At 31.5% G+C, this 23,656-nt stretch overlaps 1 protein-coding gene across 41 annotated transcripts in view; it reads left to right on the top strand.

The window, feature by feature from the left end:
- The first annotated feature begins 1,030 nt into the window (after positions 1–1,030).
- LOC143078216 (uncharacterized) overlaps positions 1,031–23,656 on the top strand; it is a 29,838-nt gene continuing 7,212 nt past the window's right edge. For 2 of the 41 annotated variants that reach the window (XM_076253172.1, XM_076253305.1), the window contains exons 1-17: positions 1,034–1,288; positions 4,701–4,787; positions 5,540–5,761; positions 6,199–6,327; positions 7,482–7,571; positions 7,928–8,035; positions 9,118–9,237; positions 10,004–10,093; positions 11,858–11,890; positions 13,651–13,677; positions 14,197–14,223; positions 14,604–14,642; positions 15,792–15,827; positions 17,702–17,740; positions 20,898–20,918; positions 22,756–22,869; positions 23,383–23,496. In XM_076253172.1, the coding sequence (XP_076109287.1) occupies positions 1,247–1,288; positions 4,701–4,787; positions 5,540–5,761; positions 6,199–6,327; positions 7,482–7,571; positions 7,928–8,035; positions 9,118–9,237; positions 10,004–10,093; positions 11,858–11,890; positions 13,651–13,677; positions 14,197–14,223; positions 14,604–14,642; positions 15,792–15,827; positions 17,702–17,740; positions 20,898–20,918; positions 22,756–22,869; positions 23,383–23,496 (1,338 nt within the window). In that variant the 5' untranslated portion in view covers positions 1,034–1,246. Of the gene's footprint in view, positions 1,289–4,700; positions 4,788–5,539; positions 5,762–6,198; positions 6,328–7,481; positions 7,572–7,927; positions 8,036–9,117; positions 9,238–10,003; positions 10,094–11,857; positions 11,891–13,650; positions 13,678–14,196; positions 14,224–14,603; positions 14,643–15,791; positions 15,828–16,984; positions 17,009–17,701; positions 17,741–20,897; positions 20,919–22,755; positions 22,870–23,382; positions 23,497–23,656 lie in introns of all 41 variants that reach the window. The other 39 variants (XM_076253156.1, XM_076253149.1, XM_076253188.1 and 36 more) reach the window with 39 other exon arrangements.

The raw sequence follows: 23,656 nt of genomic DNA on the forward strand, positions 1-23,656 counted from the left end.
GCATGGAAAAATTACATCAGCCATCATTATCAATTTTGATATTGCGATGGTTCAAAGGTTAAAGTCGTCAAGATTGGAATAAATTAGTATAAGTACCGTACAACAGAACTGTCAGGCCAGCAGAACATCGGATCTCCAGACCAATGGACCTTCGGACAAGCGGACGTATGTAAATTCGGACAATCGCACGATCTTATCAAATAAGATCACGCTGTAAAACATTTTTGTTAATAAATGTTTAAAGAGTGTAATTTTTGTTTACATTGAAAAAGTATTTCATACTCTACAAGTTTGATTTCCGCTTGTATTTACCATTGACAAACCATGAATGACTTAAGACCTTTATTTTATATTGTTATCAATATTGCATCCGATATTATACCATGCATATTATATTCTTATCTAAGTTTAATAATACCTTTTGACATTTGATCAAATCTAAATGTTTAAATCTTTAAATGCCTTCAATACACATTCCTCTGTTCAATTTCATTTAAATGGCAACAGTTACCATACAAATATTTATTCGTCGGCTGAGTATGTCTTCCGATTGAAACTCTATAATTACCTTTTATCAAATCTATAGTCACGTTGATCTAAATTATGACTTGTAATAATATTATTAATTAAGTTAATTCACTACTTTATCATAGTTTATTGTAAAAATATAGACTTTTCAGTCAATTTATATGTATGGTAGATTTAATATTCGGACACCATTTAACCACTGAAGTTCCAATGAAAATAAAAAGATCTATTAAAACTGTTTTTTTTGTTTTGGTTTTTTTGAACGATTTCAACCAGTCGTGAAATTGGATATCGGTACTAATTAGGAAGGACATTGGATATGAAATAACTCAAAATAACAAACTTTAAAACTTCATTTTTTATCATTAAAATTCTAGTCATTTAAACAATAAACATATCTTTTACTTTATTGATCTGTTTTAATAATTAATGTGTTTAAATCTAAAAATAAACCGATCATCCAATTTAAATCACGGCGATACCATCGAAAACCCCTCTCGGCACCTCGTTAATGAGGCTTTAAAACTTTACCAGCGTAAGAAAATTGTAAACTTTAATATATACATATGTACACATACGAACCCTACATATTAAAACACCTCACTATTTTATTAATATCTTCGGCTAAAGTGGGAAATACTCATAGATTAAAGAATTTTAAAAATGGAAAGTGAATTTTATAGATGGACGTTTTATTGACAGTTGGATTTAGAAAACTATGCCTGCTTATATGGGAGATGATGGCATCTCACCTGAACAGGTAAGGAAAGAAATTACCTTTTTAATACATGTTATATTTTAACGTTAAAATATTGATTTGAATTCTAGGTGAAGGAATTACACAACTCATTTAATTTGTTGAATACTCTTAAAGTATGGTCCGGTTTTAACATGCGAGTCTATTGAACATAAGTGGTTGATTTATTGTAATGTATAACTGTAAAAACTATGTGGATACTGGTATATATATATATATATATGTAAAAACACATACTGGTTACCACAGAGTAGTCCAGTACAAACTTTAGGATTTACATTTTGGGATTAGGGGGTTGGTTGGATGAGGTGGAAGTTCGTCCCCTTGCTTCCTCCTATGTTCAATCCTGTTGACGGAATATCATCATCCAAAATTGTATCCACCATGTAACGGGAAAAGGAGTACCATAAGGCCCGACATAAGGCTTTGATTTTTTCCTTAAAGGAGTGATCTTCTATAGTGTGTATCCTCTAAATATTGTTAATTTACCAGATATTGTTCAAGTGCTTCAGCCAGAATTGAATATCAAATCCCAATTTTAAATAGCAACTAAGTAACCAAACTACGAGTAAATAAGAGACGAGCAAAGTAATCAAGTGATACAGGGGAAAGTAACATTTTTTCCATTGTTTTTGTATTGCTTAGTAGCTGTCAATTTGAAGTATACTCCACATCCTTTATTTATTTAAAAACACATGTATAGGGGTATACGTTTCCTTGGGCGACGTTTAGAACGAACTTTGCTTTTGTTTTTGGCACATTTTGTTCAAAATGAAAACAAATATTAAAAACAATCTCGTGCTGTATAGTGACCACAAAATAGATATAAAATTAAATATAATTATTTGACACTTAAACACGTTGATGATTGTAACACATTATCAAATTGAACGCGACACAAACATGAATCTTTGTATAAATATAGAGAAATGTAAACAAAAACATGAAAAATTAAGCTACCCAGTCTATTTTTTAGTTTTGACCATTGCTTCAAATTTGAAATGTTTGATTGATATATGAATGACTTTTAATACATTGGGCTTAGGAAGCTGTGAAATAGCTATAAGTAAAAGTTAATGAATTATGTTATGGTCAACGTGAATAGGACATAATACAAAAGGTGTATAAAGTGTAATGGAGAAAAGGTAGTTAACTTATTTATGAACCCTTTGATAAAGCAGAATCATTCAGGAATATTGAATGATGACATTTCAAATTATTATGAGGTCATGTTTCAGAGAAGTTGCATTATCTAGATGTACCTAATCATAAGTATAAAAATCACTACGAAAGTGTTTGCCCAGACAATTGCTACTTAAGTCAAGGTTCTGTATAACAACGATCAATATCCACTTTATCTCTAAGGAACGTCCCTTTTGTTATGTACTTTAAGTAATTAAAACACAGCCTTAATTGCATGAAGTGTAATGTGATAATGAAAATATCAATATTTAAATTGTTATATAGTAAGAATTAGTTCGTGTTGATTTTCCATTGCATGCAAAATCTATGTAGAATGTACATTTGTAAGATATCGGTGAGAGAGAAGGTCAAAGTTTAATATTATCTGTTACCCCTTTACCCCCCTGTCATGATGGCGTACCAAACGAGTTCAATATTTTTCTTCATTTATCATTGCCGAATTTGGGTATATTAAAAAGTTAGAGCAAAGACGTAGGATGTGTTTGGACAAAGCGATACGCTTTCCGTCAGAAGTCGTCACTTGTAAGCTAGTGTGGTGAATCTCTTACCCTTGTGTTGGTCTAGTACCCAGCAGGGTAGAAAACGTCACTTGTAAGCTAGTGTGGTGAATCTCTTACCCTTGTGTTGGTCTAGTTCCCAGCAGGGTATATAAAAGTAACTAAGTAGAATGTAATTATTACGAAAATGTGGTATGATTGCAAATGAGACAACTCTTTCATGGGCGGTCCAGCCATTTAAAAAAGGACAAAGGGGGGTTCCAACTATATGTCCCCATTCAAATGAATTGATCGGCCAAAAAAAGGGGGGTTCCAACCCCCCGTAACCCCCCCCCCCCCCTGGATCCGCCACTGTCTTTACCCGGCAGAGACCACACGACGTAGAAGATATCAACATTAGGTCACCGTAGGACTTCAACAATGAGCAAAACCATGACGTAAAACATTACTAATGCCTCGAAATGACAAATGTAAATCAATTCAAATGAGAAAAACGGCTATATTCATAGGTAGTTCACATGTTGAAAAAACCGTCTCGTCATGAAGATGGATCTAATACTTGGCGCTGGCCGTTTATCATTCATCCATCAATTGATTTCAGACAATATGACGCCTAAATGGCTTATAAATGTATCAATTAATTTTACACGATTCATTAAATCAAGGATATTCTGTAATAAAAAGTCAACAGAAGATTATAGCAAAAACCAAAACAAAAAACACATTTTATTTGATAAGAGAACAAACTTAATGATGGTGAAAGAATGATTCAATCTAAACACAGAACATCCCTATACTTCATGAGTATGTATAAGGACCTAGACATATAACTTACACAAAATCAAACTTTAGTCAACATGATGCTTACATTGATGCTGATCTTATAATTATACACTTGTGCACTGACGTCCGTTCCTCGTGGTGTTTGTGAGTTGCGCTGAAGTCGGTTTCTCATGCTGAATGTGAGTTTTAAAACACGTATGTCCAAAGTTGGGAACGTCGTCAGTTGTTGTAATCCAATGTTTTTTCGTTATGTGTTGATGGCAGGTTATTAATTGAATGTTTCTGATAAATTTGTTTTAACTTTAATATACTTTGGACGATTTTCAAAAAGTCTGATATATTGTTTTGACACCGGTCTATTTTTGACGACTGCTGTGTCTTGATCAATTTTTGCGCATTGATCTTCTGTCCCATTGCCATATACCCTTAAGTTTCCTTAAAGTCAGTCATTAGAGCAGTGAAGAATACCGTGGCATTTCGGTTTTTTAGAATCTTTGCGAAATATGACGAATTCCATTGTTTGTAATTAAAATAGCGAAAACATTATACCTTTGGCTAAATATTCATTGTAGAGAACGTGTTGAATCGACAACTAAGCTTATGTTTTATGATTTTAAAAATATAACCAAACAACTTAAGTCATTAAAACAGCAAATTATGGTATACAAATTATCTTAATTACTGTGAAAAAGAGTTGTTATAAAAAAATAAGAAGATGTGATATGATTGCCAATCAGACAACTCTTTAAGTTTGAATCTAAGAGAAAATATGTAGATAGTATATAGATAGTATAATTTTTTTCCCAAAAGAAAAAAAGCAGCAGAAAGATGATGCTTCCCATGTTTACGATATTGACAGTTTCCTATTTTTTATAAACAAAATGCAATATATTCTTATTGCTTGATTTTCAATTCTGATCATTACATTACAGAGAAAAATCAATGATGCTTGTCTGGAAGGAAGTTTGAAAGATATTAAAGAATGTCTTGGACAGGACGGAGTTTCCCAATATGTAAAGGTATGTCACCGGTTTGTTAAAACAATAAAACTTTTAATGAGGTGTTAGTAGTAGTATACATGATGAGTGTAACGATAAACATGAAATTAAGATTCCTGATTTGCAATCGTTGCAATCATTGATTCACATACAACTGTAAGAAAGATTTACAGCACTTTAAATAGGATAATATGGTGCTCATATCTTTGAAATTTAAAAATAATATTTTCAGTCAAACTGGTGTTGCTGATCTTTTTTTCATATAATTATAGTATATAGTGTACACATTGTTTTTGTCTCGACTGAGACGAACATTGTTGAATGCTAAATGTGGGAGTTTTAATCAGGCAACGGCGGCAATTCTTTTTCCAGAGAACTTTTTATTTTTTTTTAAATTGAGATAAAAGATAAAGTACATTGTATTTGTGTTAACGAAATTTTGGATGTTTGTCTGTGCATCTTAACGGGCTCAGCAGTTGTGGATTGAAGAGAGTCCTCTTCTCCCCTTCATCAAGAATGAGTGCAAAGACATTTTATCAAAAATTATTTTTAATTTGAACCTAGTTAAAAAAAATCACACTTTTAGAATCTCTCCAGTTGTCGTTGTTTTTCAGGGGCATCAGCAATATGATATTTGTTAAATGTTGCATTTATGTACTTGGCCTTCCTTAAAAAAAACTGTTACGAAATCGTTAGCTTTATTCGTGAATGAAGTTAATTACAGTTTTCTTTTCAATTCATATTAATCTGTTTTGAATCTGATTTTGTTTCAGGACGGCATGATGCCGATGCATATTGTAGCATGCAGCGGACGGGAGGATGTTGAAGAAATTATAAGCTTCTTGTTACAAAGCGGAAGTGACGTTGATGGACAAACTAAATCAGACGAAGACACAATTCTCCACCTGATTCCAAGACATAATATTATTCGGATAGCTTTCCCGACAATTCTTAAAATACTGGAATATAAACCAGATGTGTTCATTAGAAATAGGGTAAGGAAAAATTATATTATCCTTTTAAGTTTTAAAAATTATATCATATATGATGTAATTTTTATATCATTTAGCTTTTTCTTATACCTTATTATTTCTGTCTTTCCGATATATATACCAGTAATTTTATAACTAGATTCGCAATTACGTACATTTAAAGACGGATTTTTCACAGGCACTTGTCTAAAAAAATAATACCTTAAGGTATATAGGATTTTTTTCTGAGACAAGTGCCTGTGGAACTATTTCATGAAATAAAAATGATATCACCATAAAGCTTTGTTATGTCTCCATTGATTCGCGCGTTTTCATAAGATTATACTTCATGCTTTAATGTACCATTTCCTCAGACCAATTACACTTATAGTTAAATTTTCATGCTTCAATGTACCATTTCCTCAGACCAATTACACTTATAGTTAAATTTTATATTTCAGCATTTACGTTCACCCTATGACGAGGCAATAGCTCTAGGATACTTTGAGCTGGCCAATGTTTTAGATGGTAGTAGAAGTGCGCAAGATGCAAGAAAATATTACGAGCAAGGCATTGGCGCTATGTATGGTGTAAGTGAACTTACTATATCTATAGGTTAAATTCATCATTTAGTCATTTTATTTTAACAATCAAACAATACGATAGGATAACAACTATGAGTAACAATCACAAAGCCTGGTATATTTAAAGAGTTTTTATTTCGTCATGGAACAGGTTTATATGCACAGGAACGTATATGTTGACATACTGTCCCCATGTATGCATAAAGTTTGTTGTAGATATACCACTATATAAATAACACATAGCTGAGAGGGTGATATAGCAGATTGGTACCCCGACAAAACATTGTCAACCGCGGCGAAGCCAAGGTTGACAATGCTTTTTCGAGGGGTATCAATCTGCTCTATCACCCTCTCTGCTATATATATGTGTTATATAATTTATTATACTGAATGTCCTAGTATTGTCTTTTACAGATTACTTTTATTGTAAAAATACTTCTAAAAGTATTTTCTATGACGTCGCGTACTACATACATAACAACGTTACGGGTATTAGAAAAAAAAAGTTAGGCAAGGTTTTTATTATTTTTATTTTGACAGTCAAATGATAAAATCTGAGCCAAAGCGTAGAACTCAAGCATTTTATTTAATTACTTGATGTGATTTCAATTCATTGTACTTTTAATTATCTATTTTTGATTGGTCTGCACGAGAGGGTAACATTAAAAAAAATTGTCACCCGCTCAGCCATGTGATAGAGTAAATTAACATATCAAAATCTGGCATTTTAACGTGAAGTATAATAAATGGCAAATGGCAAACTATAATTTAATTATTGTATATCCAATAATTCAATCAGAAATTATTTTTTTCTTTTCAAAACCGAACTCCATGGTAATGAGGGGCGAGTCCATAGAACGTAAGACTTTTGTCACAAAAAGTCTAATGTATAGAAAATAACTGTCACATTCCTGACTTAGTACAGGCATTTTTCGTAGAAAATGATTGGTTAATATAAATAAAAGATGTGGTATGAGTGCCAGGGAGACAACTAAACATCTAAATCACACTGCATAAAAAGTTAACAATTATAGGTCAAAGTACGGCCTCTATAACACGGAGCCTTTGCTTCCACCGAACAAACCTTGCTTTGTAGATAGCAAAGCAATGATATTAGATAACTTGTAGATGTTGTATACGTTTGCTTTGTTTAATATTAGGCAAAACTAGTGGAGGCTGTTATGAATAGCAAAGAAGATGTTGCAAAAGACTGCATAAAGAATGGTGCTAATGTTAATTATGTAAATGAGGTTAGTAGTTATGGTACAAAATAAGTCAAGTTATTCATAAAATTTCTTGTGAAGTCCATAATTAAGGCTTTATCAAAAACTTTATACATTGGGAAATGTTGAACACTTGAAAGGTTAAAGGCAGTATCGTTTTATTTGTAAGATGCAGCGAAAATATATTTTACAATGTTGATTTATCCTTCATTTCAACTGTTTGATTTTATCCTTCATTTCAACACTACATATCTTTATCTGAGCATAAACAAGAATTATTATACACAGATTTTAATGATTTACTTGACATTTTTTCTGCAACAAAAATTGTTGAAAAGTTTGATATTACGTGCATATATATTTATAGTTTCTTGTTTTTTCAGCATGGGGCTGGTGCAATACACTACCTGTTTACGCATTATAATCTTCCGCCAGAAAATATTCTTCCATTATTGTTAACCTCAAAAGCTGATCCGAATCTCAGAGATTATGTAAGTTTAGATAATGTATGAATTTGAATAGTTCCAAACGCCTCATAGGCTCATACCCTTCTTAACTAATCAATATATGGTATGAATGTAATCTGCCTCGAAAAGTAACAAATAAGATATTAACAGCTTTTAGATGTAATGGGCATTTCATCTTTATTTGCAAAAAGGAAAATAACAATAATACCAAATTCCGAGGAAAATTCCAAACGGAAAGCCCCTAAACAAAATCAGAAGCTCAGACACACTAAACGAATGAATAACAACTGTAATTTTTCTGACTTGGTACAGGCATTTTCTTATGTAGAAATGTATGCAACTGATTTGGTATTCCGTTTATATATGCAAGGGTCAATAACAAGTTTCTTTAAATATGTGTGACTTTAAATGCGATTTCAAATACTTGCCCTTTGGTTTCACCTTAAATTTTAAGTGACCATTTGGTCACCAAGGCCTTGTACTTTTTGTTCATGTTTCTACGATAAAGGGTGTACTTGTATATGACTTGAAGTATTTTGAAATAGAAGTATCTTCATTATATTAGTTCCAAGTTGAAGAAATATTAAAATTCTAGACTACTGGAACAAATGTTGCAGTATAGGTTCCTAGTGGAATAAAATAATGGGTATATAATGTATAGCATATCCAACAAGAAAAGATATTATAGGATTATAAAAAATAAAGTTTTTGGGGAACTTCTGTTTTGCAAAACAAACACACATCCTTGTTGATAGAAGCACATTGAAATCATATCGTCCATATCGTTTGTTCAAAGAGACACCTATCATTCGGAAAAGAAATAACTCCATAAAGGTATATGGCTTGTAATGGACGTCTTTAGTTTTCTATGTTTTGTTTTGTGTACTATTGTTTGTCTGTTTGTTTTTATCTTTTTTTAGACATTGCGTTGTCAACTTTTTATCGGATTATGAGTTTGAATGTCTCGCTGGTATCTTTCGCCTCGCTTTTAGTTGATATAATTGCAAACACGGAAATGTCATTAGAAATTATTTCATGATAGAATTTATATAAAGATACAAAATACTCAACAGCAGTGAAGATAAAATATTTTTTGTAATTTACAGGAAGGTGATAACTGCTTAAACTTAGCAATCAAAAGTCAACGTCTTAGAGAAAGTGGAAACATGTACAAAATTGTAAACCAATTATTAGAGAAAGGTGCACTTTCCACCGTCAAGGATTTGGTACGTACACTCTTGAAAGGAGTTTAATAATAAAAAAAAAACAACTAGAAATAAAGATCTTAAATTTGAAGAAAAAATCCGACATAATACCAATTTCTTAAAATGTTTAATAATTACATAATGAATAACGAAAATAATAGATGAATTCCATTTTAAACTGAAAGTTTAAAAGGCAACTTAGTAACCAACAGAGTATATTTGCTAAAATCCCTATTTGAAATCTAGTGACAAATGTATAATTTGTCGGCCAAACTCTTGTATTAAAACGGATATTTTAAAAGGAGATGAATGTTAAAGAGAAAAAAAAAACAGATACCAAAAGTAACATTTTATAATTTTATTTGTCCGAAGCTCTATTTTGTAGTATAAATCTTCACAAGAACACTCACACCGAAAAAGTTGATACATGCATGTATAAATACTTCAATACGTCAGAAGCCTTATGACCAAAACGAAACTAAAGAGATTTTCACAATCCACCACACGTCATACCTACCTGCATTAGGCAGGAGTAACCCTAGTTTCTTAATGGTATCTAATTATGAACGGAGAATTTAAGAAAATTATGAAAAAATATACACATAATCTACTTTAGTCTATTGCAAACATTGCACATTTACAAAACATTGGTGTCAATAAATTTCCGTTTCGTACAGCCATTTGCAAGAATATGTCTTATATACGTCTTTGAGAATACGTTCCAAAATACTATGAAACCAAAAAGACATCCATTTTCACATCTTGTTATTTTTTCTTTTTTTAATAGGATGGACATGATGCTTTTGCTATAGCTACATTAAGAGATTACAAAGACATAGTTAAACTGATTCGAAAGTTCAGAGCTGGCCATTTATCGGTAAGTTCAAAGAAGATTCGAATCAAACATTTTTTTTTTGAAAGAACAGTTTGAGTTTAAGACAGTTATTCTTATTTTGATCTACAGCTAGTGTTTGAAGCCAGTTTCTAGTTCAAATTTGTATCATAAAGTAAACCATTACACCATATGTTATATATTTGACTAACCTCTTGTTCTGTAAGCTCTTCGTTCCTCATTTTAGCTCAGCTGTCCCAAAGGAAGGTCCAAGTGAGCTTTTCTCATTACTTGGCGTCCGTCGTCCGTCCTCGTCCGTCGTCTGTCGTCGTTAACGTTTACAAAAATCTGTTCCTCTGACACTATTGAGACAAATTTAACCAAACGTATCCAAAATCATCATTGGGCATCAAGTTTTAAAATTGTGTCCTTTGACCCCACCATTGAACCAAGATGGCCGACATGGCTAAAAGTAGAACACAGGAGTCAAATGTAGATTTTGGCTAATATCTCTGAAATGAAAGCATTTAGAGCAAGTCTGTCAGTATAAAATTGTTCATTAGGTCAATGTCTATCTGCCCTGTAATTTTCCGACCATTAAGGCAACCCGATGTTCCGTTGCTGCCCCTAAAGAGGTATTTTTAAGAAAATTTTGCAGCTTTTGGTTATCATCTTGAATATTATGATATATAGAGATAAACTGTAAACAGAAATAAGTACAGCAAAGTCAGACCTAAAAATAAGTCAACATGAACAAAATGGTCAATTGACCCCATAAGGAGGTATTGCCCTTTTTAGTCAATTTTAAACAATTTTCACAAATTTTGTAATTTTTTACAAAAAAGTTTCAACTGTAACTACAGGCCAAGTTCATTATAAATAGAGATAATTGTGAGCAGCAAAAAATTCATTTAAGGAAGATCTACAAACACATCACCATCAACATAACACAATTTTGTCATGAATCCATCTGTGTCCTTTGTTAATATACATAGACCAAGGTGAGCAACATAGGCTCTTTAGAGCCTCTAGTTTTTTTCGTTACCTATCGGTTTATTTGTTGATGCAGTATGAGCTATTTTTTCTGCCTTGTACAACATGTTTTCTTCCTTAAAATCTTAATTTTGGGGGAAAATCCACCCTTAAAAGAGTATCCTATATCTATCCTTTAACTTTATTTTGCAAACGAATCTAATGTATGTAGAATTAGATGAAACTGTTATATTCGAAAGAAAAACATCGAAAGCCCGAATTACTATAAAGATGAACTGACACCCAATTGTCTTTTTTTTCGTTATGAAAAATACTGGTAGCTAGGAATATAATATATTTTATGGTGTAAGTATTCCAATTTGTGTATTTTTAATTTTTAAATAGGACGAAACGGTAAGATTATTTGCTCTATTTCAAAGCCTTTATCTGTAGACTTTGATGTAAAAAGTCATCTTGTGTGTTATTGATCTTACTATATTTTCAGACGTATATTTTCAGTCTGCTATTTTTGTTTTCTTTGCCAGTTTCTTATTTTCTTACTAAGTAAATAGTTAAGTCCTTATTTCCACAAACTTGACTGTATGAATTTTCAATAAAATTCTGACCTGAATTTCAGCTCATAATCCCAGCTAATATGGAGATAAGAATTGATATTGTATCATAAACAAGTTTCATAATGCAAAATATGACGTTCGAAAAGAAAAAAAAGAATCACATATGATATGCAAGTTACTTTATTAAACATGTACAACTTTCCATTTATACATTTGCAAGTATGTTTAGTGAAAAAATCCTGATAAATTAGAATATTTATAGGACGACGAAGAACCCTTTAATATTTCACCAAAGGTAAGACGTCGCACATGCATGATATAGAAACCCACGTACAATTTTCCTTTACGAAATATATTTTATATATTTTTGATTCAGCATGTACTGGTTTATTTGGGTTATGTTATGAAAGACGTTGCATGGATGTATAACATTGTTTTCAATCTTCTGGAACCATCTAAGCTTCATTTTCACACTTTCCCGCATGTAATTATATATATATTGCCTCCTGCAAGCACTGTCTTCTTTTGCTGATTATATACTCAGATCATGCAAAATCTATGCACAAATTTTCTATATACAGTGCTTATTTTACTTTTAAAACGACAATAATTTTTTTAATTTCTTGTCAAATATTTGGTTGATACCTTTATTTACAGCATAAATTGTTGCATGTTTTAATGGTTGATTTTTTACTCATATCTTTTTAATGCCTTTATTTCAGCAATGTCATGAAATTCGACTTCATCGGTTTAGTTTTGTTCTGTTTTTGTCCCTTTGTTTGTAATGTTTAAGACGTTATACATACTTGTATTTGGCTTCCTATTCATAGTCTTCTAGTACTGAACAGACTTTAATATAGATATTTATAGTGCGGACCGAAATTGTTGACATATTGTTGTAAAATTGAACGATCATTGATTGATATTTGGTATTCTGCGTATATCTCCTTTTGTCATATGGCTCCCCATGCTCTCAAATTCTAACACATCCTCGGTTTTCAAATTGATTTGGTTGAGTGTTCCTGACCAACATTTATACATAAAAGCGCTACCAAGGAATCAAAGTCATTAAGCAGTATTTTTATATGATGACATATTTTTCAAGACTTAGTCAATAGTTATCAACGGTACCAGGGTTATAATTTAATTAATAAAGCCAAATAATTAAAAGTTGAAAAGCATTGAGGACCCAAAATTCCAAAATGTTGTACCAAATACGGCTAAGATAATCTATGCCTGGGATAACAAAATCCTTAGCCTTTCTAAAAATTCAAAGTTTTGTAAAGAGGAAATTTATCAATAAGTGCTGACTACTAGCCTGGTGAAACCCTGGGCAACGAAACTTCCACCAGCAGTGGCGTCGACTCGGTGCTGTTAAATAAAATAGTTATCAAAGGTACAAGGGCTATAATTTGATACGCCAGACGCACGTTTCGTGTATATAAGACTCGTCAGTGACGCTCAGATCGACCCAGTGGTAAAACCCTTGATGGTAGACTGTTATACTCCGGGGAATTATCATCCGGGCAAATTTATAAGTTATTGTTTTAGTTTAAATAATATGGCACCAATTCAGACATTCATAATTATCTACAAATGCATTGAAAAAATATATATTTGTAGGTTAACTAACGCCTGAACATTTTGATGTTGTTTATTCTTTTTTTGATATTATCAAAACTTTCAGTTAAGATTTGACTCAGAACCCATGTCCTCATATCGTAAGGTAGCATTGCTAAAATTTACCATCTCTTCAATTTGCTGAAGTACGTATTCACGGTACCAGAATACTAGAAAATGACATCAGGACAAAGTATAATGCATTATTATTATAAATTTAAAATAGTTGTTACAGCTGATTAGCCTGTATATACTTCCTTCAACCGGTGTAACAAATAGCAGAACATGATTTCAAAGTATACGTGTTATCGTCATATGATTATGTAATTGTAATCAACAGTTGAATCGTTGACAGCTGTTTTAACCAGAAACAGCCCGATTAAATAGATCAAGATATTGTTTCACTTTGTTTATATATAACTTACAATATTGTAGACGAATAAGAAATCGCACACTACACCGGTAAGAATGGATGTTCACTAAAATTCACTATGTTTATTTGTTTGTTTTACAAGTTCACTTTAACATTAGAGATGAAAGAAGGGGCTCTTCATATTTTCATTAGATTATTTTTTTACTGTATCAGACAACAGAATTGCATGATATATATGTTCAAAACTTCCAAAAAGACAATATGACTGACATATATGTATTGACCTAATGCCATTAGCATGTTTAGTACATTTCAACTCTTGTTAACAAGCATAGAAGTAGACAATTACTCTGCCGACTTCTCAGTCTGGCTCCTTTTGGATTTCATGTGATTCCTTCAGTTTATGTTTATCGCCGTGATTTTTGTCCTAAACATGTATGACCAATCCCGCACTCTATGCTCACAGGTTATATAATATGAGATTTTTTCCACAGTTCGATCCTGATTTAAATCCAAATTGAGGTCATATACTCGGTAGTTACTGCGAAAATTATATATGTTGAAAATCTACTATATATATAAGGTAAAAGTATTATATAATTTTGTAGGAGAAAAAGGAACATATCGTGCCAACGGTAAGGCAAATGTAGTTTTTTTTGTCCACTAACATGCATGAAAATTATTTACTAAAAAGAAAGAAGTATTTGTACATATGATATTATGTTTATCTTAATCTATCAATACCAAGCAATTACATTAAAACTGAAGCCTTATGTAAGTAAACGTAATGCATTGAATATACTGCTTTAACGTCTTAGGTTTGTGATATTATAGATTGCTTTTTAACTTATTGGCTTTTTTACTTAAGTATCATATACCGCTTAACTATAATATAATGCAAAGATGATTTTTAAGCTTTGTTAACTAAAATTTATTTTATATACAAATTAACGTATTTTCTAAAATTTACTGAACATATTTGTGTTGTTGGAAATGAAATAAAATGATGTTGTAGAAAGTAAAGAATCACGATACACCACGGAAAGCTTCAGTGGTAAGACATATACCTACTTGCACCTATCACATTACGAATTCAATCACAGTGTTTAGTTAAAATTCAAATGTTTGTTTTATACTCCAATTGTTCCTTTAAAAATGTTAAAGGCAATTAATTTTATGAATTCAATCACAGTGTTTAATTTGAGCTAAGACGTTTGTTTTAGTTGTTCCTTTAAATGTTAAATGCACTTTATGTTTAATTGTTAGTGCCAATCAAAACCAATATTAGAGAATGATGTTTTTATAAAAAAATTACCCACGAGGCGAGTTTCAATTAGTTTATAAGACCTATTTATTTTGAATAAGATACGAATACACACGGAAAACAAGCAAACAAAATGTATCAAAAACCAACACTTTTAGTTCAACAACACTGATTGGGAAATACCCTAGCACAATGAAATACAACTTTTTGGGGTTTGTAACAGCAGTGCTTTGAATTATGATTCATGACTGCTGTATCGTTGGCCATACACTAAATCACTGAAGATCACTAAAGATAACATCTGTTAGTATTGTTTGAGATTGAACATTTCATTGCTATATATCGATATGATCTAGAGTGTAACTTAAGATCACCTAAAATCTGTTAATATAGTGTTTCATTGAAGTTTGCAATACATAATCTTTGATTTCAGGATTTTTACATTTTTTTTATCTACAGGTGTCATGACTTGCATCGTTTGAAATTGTATTATTTCATGTAATTATATTTTTGCACTTAAATATCCAGAACATGTTTACAGTATTTTGTAAAATTTAATTGAGGTGCTCTTTTGCAAACATATTAAACTATATGTTCAGTAGAAAATCAAACATTTAGCCCAGTTTTTGAAGAAAATGTGATAAACACGCATTAATGATTGTCATACAAGTAAGAGGTTTACCTAGCTATATACCAGGTGTAATCCACCATTTTCTGTCAGGAATATGACAATTGGTATCCATTCGTTTAATGTGTATGAGCTTTTTATTTTGCCATTAATTTTGATATAGGACTTTCAGTTATGAATTTTTCTAGGTGTTCGATATTTTTGTTATTTTATTTTAAACCCCAGTTTCGTTATTTTATCTTAAACCCCAGTTACACAAAATTATAAAACATGCATCTGCTAAATAAAAATACATTTATATAAACTTTTAGAACAAACCAGAGGTTAATATCTCACCCAGGACATTGGTAAGAAATGTGACAGTTAACATTCACTCCTCGGTTTCAGAAATCACTATAATCCATGTTTGATAGCATTTTTATCACATTTGAACCTTTTGTAAATCTTGAGATATACCTTTCATATATTTTCGTATTCCATCGTTGTAAATATTGGTTAAAACATCTCTTTAATCTACGAGGACATTGTTTTCTGAAATCAGTGTAAATTGATCCACAAGCATGCAACTAAACACTAGTATTAAAAAGTTAATGATATCGATATGAATTCTAGTGTCATGATGTTGCCTTTTTTGCGGACTATACGGTATTGGGTTTTCTCATTGACGAAGGCCGTACGGATGCATGTAATTTATGACATTAACTTCCTTTGAACTTTGATGAATAGTCGTCCCATTTACAATCATTTCAAATCGCATTATTGTCATAACTTAGAATAAATAATTCCTCTTAATCTCATGATTTCTTGTATTTAATCGTATATGTTTTATGAGTTTTACTGTCCCTCTGGTATCTTTCGTCCCTCTTTTACTCATTTGCAACGTTTATTTTGTTCTTGTTTGTTTATTTTCCAGTCGAAAATGTGTTATTCCCTTCATCAAAACTTGAATTCAGATTTCGTCCCAAGGAAATCAGTTACCAACTTTAAATTTCAAATCTGCAGTCAAATTCAAATAATTTTTTATCATTATGGTCCGGATCTGCCATCATTATATTACCTTTTCATTAATCGCACCAATATTTGACATCCTGATATTATTTTTGTAGTATAATTTAATATAATTACAAGTCTGATTTTGATAATTAATACTGCTTAATTCATAGAATCATTTATGTCTCAGTTTTATTTATTCCAATATGAGTTTTTGCCAACAAATGATACTGTCAAGATAATAATTAGGCGTTAAGCTCTTGTGTTAAGAATTGGAATATCAAATAAATAATATATATGATAATAGTTTGAAATTACTGAAAATATTTAACCTTGTTTTGAAAAGAATATGTTCAATTCAATTTTGTATATTTTTTATTGAACGGATTATAAGCTATTTTAATTTGCATCAATTGTCTTCTTCATACGTTTGAGTGGTAAAATAAGTCAGTGTTGATATTTCCAGTTGTTTTGATCATTTAAGTATATTTAGTTTTTAATACTATATTTTTAGGAGGCACTTAAGCGTGCTGTCCGTGTAAGTTGGGTTTGGTTTGCATGTCTCGTATTGGTTGTTGATTTTTGCTGTATTTATGTATTAATGGTAACTGCATCAGCATTCTCTAACCTTAATATTTTGTAAAAATGTTTGCAAAAACAATTTAAAGAATCTTTGGTTCGGTTTTTTTTTAAAGGACAACAAGAAGAGCATTACTGTAAGAAATGTTTCAACAAGAGAGAAAAAAAAAAATATGAAATCAAATAAAAAAAAAATCAATAAAAAAAATCAAATGAATCTGAAATCTACCAATCTAGTAAATCATATGAGCCGTTACCGGAATAAATCAAAATGATAGCTAAGAAGAAATATATGATCTTTTTTATACTCATTCATTTATATGAAGAATGTATTCTTGTGATCATTACTTGTATTTGATTCCTCATTCCTGATTTATCTATGTTTTTAAATCTATTAAATTTTGCCTTTAATTTATTCTATTATCATCGTAAAAGTAAGGATTGAAGTTTATTTGGTTTTTTTTTAACGATTTGTTGCTTTTTTTTTTATCAAAAATATCAATATTGTCATTGTGTACTAATGTGTGTATATATTACTTATAAGAATGGTCTAATGCTTTACTTGTATGTATCAACACTATTTAAAGTGAGTTATGATAAATTCACAACAACAAAATATCCGAACAATCTACAACATTTCATTTTTATTCAGGACGAACCTCCTGCTCCAGTTGTAGAACCTGTTAAAGAGGTAAAATGAAACACAGCCTTCTTGTAACGGTCTTCTATTATCTAACATGTCTTGCTTTTAGCACATTTATATCCAATTTTTTTCTTCTCAATATTATATAAACAACAATTTTGTCTCAGTTCTGCACATGGGGTTTCTAGGTAGCAATTATGTTAACTCACAGCGGTGTTTGGAAAGTTTTCTATGCACAATATTCTCTAATTTGACCAAACTTAAAATTAGCACATTCGCAATAAATATGAAATATAACGACATCAAAACATTACGATTGCAAACAAAATTTAATTTCAGGAATTCGTGTCTTGCGCATACACATCGTCTACGTTTTTACTACTATTGAGTTGGTAGTAATGTTGGTGGACTGTTTGTTATACGACTTCTATCTTTTTAATACTTCGATATTGAAATTATTCAAAGGATCTATTATTTCTATATATTTCAAGCTCATTAATTGTTTAAACTGTTCTTGATTTAATATTGCAATTTTCTGAAGTCAATTTTAAGTCAATTTAAGTCATGTTTTGCTCTTAAATGTTTGATATTTTGTTCTTTCCAGTGTTTCGAACTAAAGCATACCTGTTGAAAGTTATTTCAGAAACACATATTTTTCTTACTGAAATAATGACATTCTTGTTTAAAAGGACTGTAAATTTATAAAACAGCTTTTATCTATAGGTCTCTAAAGTATCTTTAAAAATTCATTAATGCCCGTGTCACACTGTCCCGATTTTTATATACGATGGACACCCGAATGCGAAAATTGTAAGTTCGTACGAAGTTGGTCCCGATCTCGTTAAAATACCCAAAAGTGACCGAAGCAAGTACGATGAATAACGAAGTCTATACGAGGGTGCCGAAAGTATATACGATAGCAAAAGATGGACATACGAAGGTTAACCGAAGACGGTATCTAAGCTTCATATCTCAGCCGATGCCTACAAGATGGATCACGAAGGCTACACGATGGTTTACGATGATGGCGCGATGTCCATACGATGTCTAAAAGACGTCGTGTACAGCTTACGATGCATTTAAATTATATGCCGAAGGCATCACGCGTTTTAAATTGTTTGATCAATATTGAATATACATTATATTGTACATTTAATTTTTGGTTTAATCATAAGACGGAAGACCGTGGGTATTTCCAGTTACTGACTAAGGAGTAGGTCCGGTAAGGACGGATTTTGGCCTCAAATTTCAGGTTCATCTGACGAAAGATTTTGACCACTTTTTAAACACTTAAGTGTCTATTTTATTTGAATTAATTAGTTTATGTGAAAGATTTTAACAGATTTAGTCATTAAAAACGATCCGATTCAAGCTTAAATATGAAAAATCTACCTAATATGCCGAAAAATGTCACTTTTCATATGGTTTTTGGTAAAAATGAAAGTGGCCGCATCCGTGTTCATTCTCAACCTTTATATATGTTATGTTATATCATAAAATACAACTTACATTTCAATATTAAGGATGAACACGAATGCTGCCACTTTAGTTTTACACGAAAACCGTCTGAAATTTAACTAAAATGCTAGAATTATGAGGATTTCAGTAATTTAGTATGACTTAATGGTGCTAGTACCGGATATATGTGCATTGTATTGTCAAAAACAGCCCATATTTGTGTAGCAGAAGCATTCTACTGTCCAATGAATAACTAAAGGTTTACATTTTAACAATTTTGTAAAACTGCTATATTTTGGGGCCAAAAAGGGGTCTTACTGAACCTACTCCTTTGGTTGATTTCTAAAAAAATAGTTTATGTATCAAATATGCGTATTCACCATTTTCTGCATGTGTCATATACAAATACAGTGTCCATATTTGTCCACGAGGGGATGCCACGTTCGGCATTGCCTTGTTTGAACTGTTAAATGTTTGCACTAGTCTGAATAATCACCCATAATTATGCCCATGTTTACTGATCTATCTTAAAGGTACGGTAATGGGTTCGTTGATCCCTTTTATTCAAAAAGAGCTCTTTCCAGGAGAATATCATAATAATATAGACTAAAGGAAGGATGTGGGGAAAGCAACAAATACGGCAAAATATGACATATAGAAAACAAAATGTTTATGGAGTAAACATTCGTGTGACAACAACTCAGACGATACATAAAAATCAGAATAATGAAGAAAAAGTTGGTTTCCCTATATACGTGTACCTGCAGTGTTGATGATTTTCATTATGTTATTTGATATGAAAAATTGACAAAAAATAATATTTTATTTGTAAAAGTAAATCCTGAGCCTGTAATACCTGCTCTTCTTGTTCCATTTGAATTAATAGAAACAACGCTGTCGCCTTTCTTGTTCTCATAGAATCATATGATATGAGCTCCATGTTTTGTGAACGTCTTTCTTAACTGTCGTATTAGACTGACCAGTGCATATCGCGCATAGCACTTTAAATGTATTTAAGCGCGAAAATTAACTTGCATTAAGCTGGATTAATTGCTGTCGTAGTTCCATCTTGTCACCTTCGTACTTTTATTCGATGGCATCACGACGGGATTACGAGGTCTTCACGAAGTCGTGTTGCCATCGTAAGACCTTCGGGTAGCTTCGTGATTCATTCGTGTAGACATCGTAATGTCAAAACTGCCCGATGGAAACGATGGAAACACGAATGCAATACGATGTTCAAAGATGCATTCCCGGTGACATTACGATGGTGAGGATGGTGATACGAACTCAATACGAACCCTCAACATCGGACGCACCTTCGGGGATTTTTTAACATGTTAAAAAATTTAGAACCCTTCCCGAAGTTGTCCCCGAAGGCTAGAAAAAGTGGCCGATGGTTCTACGATGGTTAAAGATGGCACTACGAATAGTCCGATCTAAATACGATCAGTCCCGATTTTGAAAATTTCCATAATCGTGTTGCCATCGGTGTAAAAATCGGGACAGTGTGACGCGGGCATAATGGTTTGATATTACGATTTGTCTGAATTTTTTTTTTATTTTAATACTGAAAATGTAGGTCATATCATTGAAGCATTGTTGACCATAGATTACCCAATCGGTTAATCGTATATTTGCATGATACTGTTTAGCGCTTTTGTCTATACTCTTTTACATATTATGCATATTTGCAAATTTACAATATTATATACTAAAACTTATTTTTTCCTCTTGTTTATCACAGAAAACTCAACTGATGCACCAGGTGAGGCCTTGTCGGTGTATTTTTGTGTGGCTCAATGTTGTTCACAATTTACTAATTGTTATATCAAATTGATATAACCATTATACAGATACGTGGTCCTAATTTGTATTTGTTTATTTTTTCGAGTTGACTAACTCAATGTTTTTCACAATTTACTTATTCTTACATCAAATTGATATATAACCATTATACAGATATGTGGTCCTAATTTGTATTTGTTCATTTTTTTAGTTAACTTTGTCAAAAAGATGAAACCTTTGCAATAAGAAAGTGTTGACATATTTTCTTTGCCTCATAAAAAGCAACCTTGTCAAACTGTATATTTGACATAACTCTTATACTTGGGTTTGCAGTAGTAGTTACAAAGACTAATCTAAACTAACATATGCTCTTTCATGTCGTCATATACCACCTTACTGTCAAGATAAAAAAAATAAAAAAAATAATTAATTATTCGCCACTTTGCTTGTGAGGTAAAATAGAGTTGTAGGAAATGAAATAGTCATAAGTTTCGTAACATTTGACCGTTTTTAGTCAAACTAATTTTCAGAGATTAGTTTGTTCATTGAAATTAAGGAAAAATGTTATGACGTAAATTACAGTTATTGTTGTTTATTAATATTGAATATTATCAACAACACTATAGATTTCCATTTCAATAAACAACTTTCTAGTACTAGTACATGTAATATTTATTTCAGCTTAACCAAGATTTACGGAGAATTAAAACAGTGATAGTGATGCGTATTGAATATGAAATGGAAACACCTTTACACAAGCATTATCATACAAATTTTATTCTAATGCCTTATATTACATGTATTATATATTGGTATTGTATTAATTCACTATCGGTCATACCTTTTTTGTGTGGGTTCAACTGTTTATTTGCTAAAATTTGTATAAAGTTTTATATATGAAAAAAGATGGCTAATTGTTGTTATCTTATGAATAGAAGGTATGATGATCGAAATCTGCGCATAGCATTTTGGTTAGCTAGGACTTGGATCAATTTTAATCCACATCAACATGTATTATGAGGCACTGTTTATTCTACGTAACTAATCACAGTCTCAACCATGTTGGTTTTGCACAATCTTAGTATTCACTGATCTGTTTTGTTGTGCATTGGGTTTTTACTGCTTGTGGTTGACTGTTGTCATGTAAAATCATTTATTATATTATAATACTTTTTGTGGTGTTCCCGGTTTTTAGGTAAGGTTTATTTTTTGGTTTTTTTTTTTTTTTTTTTTTTTTGTTCATTGTTGTTTGTCCTTAAACCTTTTATCTTAATCTTTTTTAGTGTTTTGCTATTGCGTTACATTTGTTTGTTTATTTTTGACATGATTTTGAATGTCCCTTTAGTAACTTTCCCCTTTATTTTAAATATTTGGCAGAAAAATATATATAAGAAACCAAATAGATTTGTTCTCTTGACAGAAAGGACTGTGTATAAAAGAACAATGTAAAATTATTTACTAAGTATTTGACCAGGAAAAATGGATTTTCCAATGGAACGATTTAATGAGTTAAATGTGGCCACGGTATGACTGGTTGACATGAACCTTGTTTTAAAAATCATGTCTCGTTTAATCAGCGTAAAAAAAGAGTTTCAAAAAGTTTGATTTTATTGGAGATCATTTCGTTTTAAATTCGTTGTTTAGACTAAATATGAAAACAAATGTTTTAAACATTGCACGAATAATAAAAACTATCAGAAATGGCATGATTGCAAATGAAACAGCAGACAAGAGAATAAGACAGAGCGGGTAAACATCTGCTTTATCGATTGATCGAAAAGTTGACTTTACTTTTGTTTTTCTTTCTAAAATTATAGCCAATTAAAAAACAGCCTACGGTTACTACTTTGAAAGAAGATGAAGACGACGAAGATGATGAAGAGGATGATATATTGGATGATCCTGATTTGGATGTAAATAAGCCAAACGAGGTAAATATATATTTTGTTCAAAACCATTCTATTGCAATTAAGGTTAAGCAGCTACATAGTTTCTCGAATAGAAGACATATTTGTTATATTGTCATTGTGTTATATATAATTAGAAACGCTGGGTCGATGCTGGTGCTATTGAACTGTTAGCATCAAGGAGTATCATTACTCAAGTAGTCAATGGATGCCCGCTGGTATGGATAAAAATCTAACTGCACAAGTGTTCAGTTGATAAGAAAACTACCATTCCAATTCTCGTAGGGAAAGTTGACCCAAGATTGTTTGGGCTATTTGTTGGATCTCTTGGCTCTCATTTTTTTTTATTAAGTCCGTCCCTGACGAAGATCGATCTTAAAAAAGATATCGGTGCAAGAAAAGTATAAAAATTATTCACCAATGCATGTTTGAGCCCTACATGTATGTTAAATGCATGCATTCTGTATTTTTCTTCATAAAGTGTTTTTGTTATAACAGTGATATATATGTGTTTTTTTTCTTTCCTTTCTGGTTTAGCTTGGACTTTACCCATTACACCAGGCCATACTACGCACAGATCCAACAACAAGAAATAGACTCGTTTCTAACATTTTGAACCGCGGAGCTGATGTCAGCGCAAGAGCTTTGGAAGTAAGCATGCAACTCATTATCTTTAGGAAATTAAGTGTAGAAAGAGAGTATGCCTTTTTCGAAGAACAAATATTTGCGTTCTTTCAGTGATTTTTTGGAATCATAATTTTTCAACTTGCGAGCATATAGAGCTTGACATAGTATATATACATTTTTTTTA

This window comes from Mytilus galloprovincialis, chromosome 1, assembly GCF_965363235.1.
Source record: "Mytilus galloprovincialis chromosome 1, xbMytGall1.hap1.1, whole genome shotgun sequence".
In the NCBI taxonomy this organism is placed as follows: Eukaryota; Metazoa; Mollusca; class Bivalvia; order Mytilida; family Mytilidae; genus Mytilus; species Mytilus galloprovincialis.